We start from the raw sequence: 8702 nt of genomic DNA on the forward strand, positions 1-8702 counted from the left end.
GATTATTTCTTTAAGAGTTCAAGGGATTAAACTTCCCAGACATTAGTCTTAAGTCCATATAAAAAGTTATTTAGACAGTTATTTCTCATTGATGATTTTGTTCCTAACTAGAAAGTGCTGCTCAGATTTAAGACTTCAAATCTTGGTCTCCAATACTGTAGTGCACACCTGTAGCTAAGGGAGACAGTCCACTATGGTTTTTAAATGATGGATAAGTTTGTTTTCTCCCCATATCTAGAAGCCTTTGAGAGGGAACTGACACTGATTCTAACCACTCCAACAGCTATCAAAGTACCTGAAAACAAATCCTGTATCCATCACTCTAGAGTCCAGCCTTGGAAGGAAAAAGAAAAAGGAGGAGGAACACGATAGAGGGATGTTATGGAAGCCCTTGTCAAGAAATTCCAATGGACTCTCATGAATATTTGAAAATTTCCGTTTGACTTTTTTGTAATTCTGTCTAGAACTTGTAATGCTAATTCTTCTTGCCTTTACTTCTCCTTCACATCTCCTATTCATGATTCAAGGACTTTCTTTTCCCCCTAGAGATAAGAGCTATGCAATTTGAGAGTCTTAGACCCACTGAAGGGGTACTCCAATTGCCTCACTCTGCATCCTTGTTCAGAACGGAAGAAGCTGGAGCAGTCTGCATCCCAATTCCATATTGGCAATTTGGGTATGACCCCTTCAGAGGATGCTGTGATAAGAATAGGAGGTAGGAATTGACTAGGCAGTTAGGGTAAAGAGACCCCAAAGAAAAGTAGCCAGTTTCTTGGCTAAAACTCACAGTGTCATTGGGCCTCTTAGCAACCTACTCTTTTCCAAAGGCCAAAAATGTTGAAAACATTTGGGCACTTTTATCTATTCCTTAAAAGATTTTAGGGTTACCTTTTCAGAGGGGGGAATGTTAGAGTTGCCAAAAGCCCCATTTTAAAAAAAAATTGAAGAAGAAAGAGTACGTGAAGTTATCAGAAAAAAAAAAAAACAGTGATGGGGAGATACGTACGAGTTGGAGGGGAGGGAATGGGCATGGATTTGATCAAAACACCTTATATGCATGTATGAAATTCTCAATAAAATATCTATTTAATTAAAAATAAAGCCAGGCATGGTGGTGCAAGCCTTCAATCCCAGCACTCCGGAGGCAGAGGTGGGCAGATCTCTGTGAGTTCAAGGCCAGCCTGGTCTACATTGTGAGTTCCAGGACAGCTGGGTCTACAGGGAGACCCTGTGTCAGACCAAAAAAAAAAAAAAAAGACCAAATAAATAAATAAGTAAAATGGATGAAGCTTAAAAAAATTATCAAACCAAAACAAATAAAAAAGAATATTGAAGAGAATTTGCTCCTTTTGGGGGGTTTTCCACACCTGTGAGAAAAAGAAGTATTCCTTCAGGACAGACAGAAAGATAACTGGTTATGGCTGTGGGTAACTGGGATTGGTCCATTTCTTCCTGTGATATCACAGGAGGTCATTGTGAGGTACTGCAGATGCCTGTCTCTATAAGGCCAGTACTGGGCCTGGAGCTCGTCCTTATACTGCAGAGAAGCTGTTTTTTGGCTGGATAGTAGTAGTTGGACCAGAAATTGTTTCTGAAAATGGATATATTAATAATCTTTTGGACCTTGGTGATCTGCTTGATCTCAGCATAGTGAATTTGGGTGTTGGTTTTGGTTCACGTGTCCTGGGTTCTATTATTATTGATTTTCTTTTTGGAAATTTACTTTTTTCTTTCAGTGCAGGTTTTTTAAAATGACCTGGTGTTGTTGTATTCTGAGCTGTATATCTTTCTCATTTTTAACTCCTTTAAACTTTCTTTGGTATAAATTAAATGTACAAAGTAATGAATTTCATTAGGAAGTTTCCCCAGCTCTTCCATTTCGTTAAACCTTCCCTAATTGGTTAAGTGTCTTCCACCCTACCATATCGTATAGGAGACTAAATACGCCTTGGATACAGCATCACAGTGTTAAGGGGCTACTGTCTTCTGAGGCGCCCATAAGTATGGGCATAAGAAAAGACATTCACTATCAAGAGTATAGAATTGGTGAGGTCTACAGAAGCCAAAGTTATTCTAGCATTTGAGGCCCATGTGAACGGTGATTGTAATATGCTCTGTTTTCACTTGTAACTAGTCAGTACCAGTATCCGTGGCCAGGAACGCACAAAGCTTCCTGAGTCTGTCATTCCTCCTGTTGTTTTTGCTCTTCTTATGACTGAAGTGGAAAGTGTCCTTCTGAAGGGTGATGTTAAATGTTTCACATTGTCTCCTCTGTTTCAATGCTTGGTCCACAGCTGGGAGGGCAGATTGGGGAGGTAATGACACACCCTTGGGAGGTTCAGACTAGCTGGATAAATTTGGGTCATTAAGACTGTGGAACTGCCACAGCCAGGTAAATGGCTGCCAAGGTCCTGTCTTACTGAGCCCCCACCTCCTTCCAACATCATGCCTTTCCTGTTTGCCAATAGCAACAGCCCAAATAAATCCTTCCCCCCTTAGGCTGCTTCTTGTCTGGTATTTGGTCACAAGTATGAGAAAAGGAAATACCGCAGCCCTGGGGACAGTGAGCCGGGGTTTTGCCCAACTGCAGTTGGTTCATTCCTTGCTGTGACGTCACAAAGAACCATCAGGAAAAATTAGACAACTAGTCACATAGGGCACTGACTTGTGCCGGGATTCATACTTGTACCGCAGAAGAGTTTTTGTCTGTGGGATATTGTTGAACCCCGTTGATGCTTCTGATCAATGTGATTTTTTCCCCAGTCTGTCGGACCCCAACATTCTGCAGTTATGGACGGTTGTTAAGTTTTTCACTTTATATTTAGGTCTACGATCAATTTTCAGCTATATTTTGGGTAGGATTTTAAAGTGTCTAGATTTTTCTTCTGCACATGATATATAGTTGTCTTAGTATATGAAAACACTATTGAAAAGACTTTACTTTCTCCATAGAATCACCGTTTCCAGTATCAACGACTGCTTGATTATATTTGTGAGGGTGTTCAGGGATTCCTTGATGCATTCTATTGATCCATCCATCTAGTCTCACAGCACAACACTGACTTGATCATCTTTTAGTAAGTCTTAAAGTCGGTGTGGATCCTGACTTTGCTCTTCCTTAGTATTATGTTGGCTGTATTAGCTTTCTCCTCTCTCTCTGTCTCTGCCTTCCTCCTCCCCCTCCTTCCTCTTCCTCTTCTTCCTTCATCCTCTTCCTCCTCTTCCTCTTCCTCCTCTTCTGTCTGGTAATGGTCGTATTCCCTTGATTCTGCTATATGCTGGTATCTGTTTACATATGTGGAATTACCCAACTACTCCTTGCCGAACCCACCTCGATAAGACTTGGTGTGCATTATCAAGTAATTTCATTAAGGTCGTTGACACTTGTGTTCAACAAGAAACTTGGCTTATAGTTTTCTCTTTGATTTGATATTTATTTGGTATTGCTATCAGGGTAATACAGTCTTTGAGAATGAATTTGGAAGTGTTCTTTCCTTCTCCCTCTAGGAAATAGTTTCAGGAGCACTGATGTTTATTCTTTAATGATCCAGTTGAGTTTTCAGAGAATCTGTTTCTCTTGGACTGTTTTGTTGAGAAATGCTTTTCTTATTACTCTTTCAGTGAACTTGTTTACTTGGGGTTTATTTCAATTTCTGTGTTGGTCATTCAAATCGAGAAAGGCATCTATTTGTTTCAGATTTGCCAGCCTGCCAAAGACTGTCTTCAAAATACCCCCTCCCCCTCTGTGATCCTCCAAATTTAAGTGGCGTCTGTTGGAATACCACTTGCTCTTGCCTCTAGTCTCCCGAGTTCCATCTTCTCAGTGGTTTTGTGTGGGTGAGGCTTTGCCATGTTGTTTCCTTTTCAGGTAACAGCTCTTCTTTCATTTGACCTTCGAGTTCGTGTCTTGGCGCCCACTTCATTGACTCCAGCTCTGATCTTCATTGTTTTGTCATCTCCTTGGGGGTGTGGGTGGCTCTCGTTTCTCTGTGACCTTGAAGTATGCCGTTACATTACTTTGTGATTTTATGATACAGGAATTGATAGTTGTAAAGTTCTTAGACCTGCTTTTTCTTTTCATCTAGCATTGTCTCTTGGTGTAATCCCCTACAATCGAAGGTGAGGGACACGAAGGTGGAGGTCAGCTCCACCCTCTCTGGTGTACACATCCTCAGAGATAAACTCAAGGTCTTAATTAACTCGGTCTGTGGCGCATTTGGGGAAGTAAAGTTGGCACGTCATCTCCGAACCAATACTCCTGTTGCCATTAAGATCATGACACCTGCAGATGTCCACTGGGCGATCTTAGCCTCCATGTACCCATCTCCACCAAACGTGTCCACAAAGCTAAAAACTGTGATTTCAATGTTGCTCGTTGGGGATCCTGGCTATAGGATGGATACAGGCCAGCTGCTGGGGCACCCCTGGCCTTGGGATCGTCATGGAAGTCCACCACCAGGCTCCAGAGGAAACGTCCCTAGGATCCCAGTAACCAACATTGTGGAAACCGTGTGCTCCATGGGGTTTACCATTGAGGAACTTGTGCTATCCATAAAATCCACAACACGTAATGATGCCAAGGAAATCTATACTAGTCAAACTAAGCTGTGGTGCTACTTATTCCCGGATAGGGAAGCTTGTGAGGCCCTGTATAGACACCAGCCCTGCCAGTGCTCTCACCCTCCCCTTCAGGAGGCACAGGAGTGAACCTATTATAAGATACATCTCCTGTGAGGTGAGCCAGGTCGCGAATGACACAGACCCACCACACAGTCATACACCATGTCCTCATAATTATTCCTTGGACTCCTCCCATGATGAGAATGCTTTGAGAGACACCACTGTCTGCAGTAACTTGGGAGAGAACAACACCGCGACATCCAGTAGCTCCCCAAGTCGTGATCTTTTGTCCATGGACTTACCTGACGATGCGGACACTGGGTGCGTCAACTTCATGAGTTTGGAGAGAGACATCAACAAACCTCCCAGAGATGCTCCTTATAATGAACGTTCCTCCGTGGACTCACGGCGGGATGAGAAATCCACTGATGAAAACAGCAGGGACCTGGTCCTTGAGGAACCATCACCTGATGAAAACAGCAGAGCCCAGGCCCCCACAGTCTCCACATCTAGAAGGGTGTGGAAGGGGGTGAGGAGGCAGTTCCTTCAGGTGTTTAGAAGACTTTGCTGTTGCCTCCCCACCCCAAGGGAACGCAGCATGCCCCCAAGGTAAGCGGCTACAGTAAAAGGAAGTTGGAGTCCCACAGGAACCCCAGTAGGCGGGGCCACCAGATGTGCTTCTGCCTCTCATTTCCTCCATGTTCAAAATGCCGACAGAACCGATTTGGGGATTTGAAATTTGAGACGTGAACATCCTTAAGAGGATCAATCTCCCAGCATGCCCTTCTGTGGAATCTGGGAATACGAGGCAGAAATGACAGCAACAGATGATAGTCACTTGAGGGAAAAGAGGACTGAAGTGGGGAGGAGGGTGTGGGGGAATGGAAGCAAAGATTGAGAAGGGTGGAGTCAGGTGTGGAGCCTTTGGGACAGCAAGGGGAGCACAGTGCTGAGTGTGTCCCGTCCCTTTCAGCCTCACTAACACATTCCCTTTCCTGTGTCTTCTTTCAAGGGAAGAAGAAGGGGCCCAGCTCTGTGGTTGTTGAACCACAGGGCTGGGTTCGGCCTGATTGTGGACCGAGAGCCACACGGGGGACCCAGGCCGAAACTCAAAGAGGCGCTGTTGCCTGAACACCCAGCGCCCACCATCCACCAATGGGAATCACAACAAGGGCCCTGCACCTCTTGTGAGTGTTGGGTGTGAGCTGAAGCTCCCCTCATTCAGCTCATCAGTACCTCGGTCATCTCGTTAGGGTCCAAGAGTCGGGAAGAATGCCCACAGACATGAAGGAAATGCATAAAAATTTTATTCAGAAATTTAATGTCTCAAGTAACTAAATTAGCGGCTAGTGGGGCACAGACTCCCCAAGCCAAAGATGGCGTCCGGCCCGGAACAACAGCAGGCAGGGGCTTTTATGGGAGAGCATTATACAAACCTGCGGATGGCTCCATATCCTGAGTATGGAGGAAGTTTTGATTGGTAGGGGCTGTCTTCAGGGCATTGGAATGTGCTGACTGAGATCTTTAGGGCCAGAAGTTTTTGTTCATACCTTATAAGGCTTTTATGTGTTTAGGGCTTGCTGAATCTATAGCTTTGGGGGGGGGAGTAGCAACTGGAAAAATTTACAGCATGCCTGAGCTTGTCCGGGCTTGTCTGAAGAAGCTAGCTAAATGGAGACAGTGCATTCTGGCTCTTCAGTCTTATCCTCAGCAGTATTCGGATTGACCAAATAAGTGCTGACAGCATTTGACAAACTACATAAGCCCAGGAGGAGGAAGGACAAAGGGTTAATGGGAGAGTAGGAAGTAGAAGGGTGGCATAGAGGAAGAGGAGGGGGAGAGGGAGGAGAAGGCACCTGGGAGGGAGGAGAGAGTTCTAGTTTGTTTCTGAGTTGCTAGGACAAAATATTCTGACCAGTATCAACTTGGGGAGGAAAGGGTTTATTTTATCTTACACCTCCCGGGTCACAGTTCATCCAGGAGCCCAAGGTAGGAACTCAGGGCAGGAACCTGGAGGCAGGAGCTGGAGCACAGGCCATGGAGGAACACTACTTACTGGCTTGCTCCCCTGGCCCCTGCTCAGCCTGCTTTCTTATACAACACAGGCCCACCTGCCCAGGGGTGGCACCACCCACAGTGGGCTGGGCCCTCTCACATCACTCAACCATCAAGAAGGTGCCCCACAGAAATGGCCACAGGCCAGTCCAATGGAGGCAATTCCCCAATCGAGGCTCCCTCAACCCAGGCGTGTCCAGTTGACACTAAAGCTGTCCGGCACAGAGGAGACAGACTCCCTGAGGACAGTGAGGAGAAAGGGAAGAGTTTTGAGTGGGGCAGGAATAAGTAGGTGGTGGGGCACAGGAGGAAGTTCCTGGAAGAGCAGAGGTAGAGGGGGCGGGACATGGCCACCCGTGGGGAGAGTGGAGGGCAGGAGGGAAGCCCTGTGTGCATGGAAGCCTTCTACTCCTGCTCTTCTCCCTGACTCACACATGAGCATCTCTACTAGTCTGCGTTTTGGTCTTCACATAATCCTCCCTGTAGGGTTCCATGGTGTTCCCTCCTCTCTCAGAAGCTCTTGCAATTTTTCTTACCTTCTTTAGGGTTTCTTGGATTGCGATTTTTCCTGAACTTTGCAGAAGGTTCTGTTCCTGTTTTGAAAGTAAAGCAGGCCCTGCCAGGCCTGGGCCACAGAGACCGTGCAAGTACAGTAGCCGTGGAACTACTTTGTCCTGAGAGCCCACCGCTTCTCTCAGGCCCAGCAGGGATCCTTGACATCCAGAAGATTGGTACTTGCAGCCAGTGGTGCTGTACGGGGCAATGCTGGCTGCAGTGACTGCAGTGTTCTCCTGGGCTCCTTTCAGGTGGAGGCACCGGCTGTTTGTTCAGGGACAGTGCACCTGGCTCTGGATGAAGGAAATAAATCTGGGTATCATGAGGCTGAGGGGACAGAGTCCACTAGGTTCCTGTTTATGTGTAAGATGAGTTTTTGAGGCATAGTCTTGACTTCTAGTTTGCTGAGTTTTTTAGAGAAGTGACATGAAGAAAGATGAGGTGGCCAGTGAAGCCCCCCCATCACTCCTACGGGAAGTTGACATTGGCCTTGCCTTTCTGAAATGCAAAGTGAGAATGACAGACAATGGGTCATATGGATAGGGATGGCCCCTGGGGACTAGCGTGCTAGGCAACAGGTCTCTGCTCTGACCTATTGTCCTCAGACCATTGTGGACATCATCTTACATCTGTATGGCATGACAGCCATGCAGTAACCAGCCATCATTGCATTGCATCATGTTCTGAACCATGAGCACCAGGTGAATCCAACCTGAGAAACAGGGCCAGAGACATCGGGGCGCTTCCCCAAAGAACCATAATGCATCTGTGTCAGGAGATGACTTGTCAGGTGGGCTTTCAGTTCTTTTGCAATGTGATATAGCCAGACCTTGAGGAAATGGGAGGGAGAGCCTGAGTCTGTGGAGTAAAGGGAGGTTCTCTCCAGGAGGCTGGGTGGATTTGATGTGCCCTGACTGTGTCAACAGTGCCAATACAAGGGCAGGTGACATAGCCATGAATGCATATACTCTTCCATGGCCTGCCTGCAGGGTCTCCTTCATGTTGTTGCTTGGAACTGATGCGGTAACTAGCACCTCCAGAAGTCCAGACCCGGTATACGTGCCCTCCTCGTGTAGAATGTCCACATCCCAAGGGAAAGACCCACCATGGGCCATCAATGAGATGGTGAGTAACTTCCTCTTGCAGACCAGAGTTTTCAAGTGTCTGGAGCCTGGGTTTCTTAGTTCAGTCAGCAACTGCAGAAATCTCATTTGGTATCATTTCTATTGTTTCTGCTGGATCACAAGTTCTGTGTAGATCTTGTTTTCAGAGTATCTCCAGTCTGTCTCAACTGGCCAAGCGTAAATGAAATGGGCTGTGGTAGGGCAGAGGGGGCAGGTCTGCAAGCGTTGGTTCAGAGGTTTTCATGGCTATCAGCTTCCAGAGGCTGTTGGCAGGGCAGCCACAAGACCAGCCATGCTGAGTTCATTATTGTAGCAGATGAAGGAAGGCACAGGGTTTCTATCTCCCCC

General features: G+C 46.3%; 1 protein-coding gene across 5 annotated transcripts in view; it reads left to right on the forward strand.

Moving 5' to 3' along the window:
* LOC103731281 (serine/threonine-protein kinase WNK2-like) overlaps window positions 1-8702 on the forward strand; it is an 18011-nt gene that overhangs the window by 6135 nt on the left and 3174 nt on the right. Inside the window, exons 2-4 of one of the 5 annotated variants that reach the window (XM_017797286.1) lie at window positions 4086-5229; window positions 5633-5807; window positions 7221-7484. The exons of 1 other annotated variant lie outside the window; for it this stretch is intronic. In XM_017797286.1, the coding sequence (XP_017652775.1) occupies window positions 4086-4103 (18 nt within the window). In that variant the 3' untranslated portion in view covers window positions 4104-5229; window positions 5633-5807; window positions 7221-7484. Of the gene's footprint in view, window positions 1-238; window positions 274-3868; window positions 4063-4085; window positions 5230-5632; window positions 5808-7220; window positions 7485-8702 lie in introns of those variants that run through there. 3 more of the 5 variants (XR_003848946.1, XM_029561871.1, XM_029561872.1) reach the window with 3 other exon arrangements.

The sequence above is a fragment of the Nannospalax galili genome, unplaced genomic scaffold, assembly GCF_000622305.1.
Source record: "Nannospalax galili isolate Female #2095 unplaced genomic scaffold, S.galili_v1.0 scaffold2594, whole genome shotgun sequence".
In the NCBI taxonomy this organism is placed as follows: Eukaryota; Metazoa; Chordata; class Mammalia; order Rodentia; family Spalacidae; genus Nannospalax; species Nannospalax galili.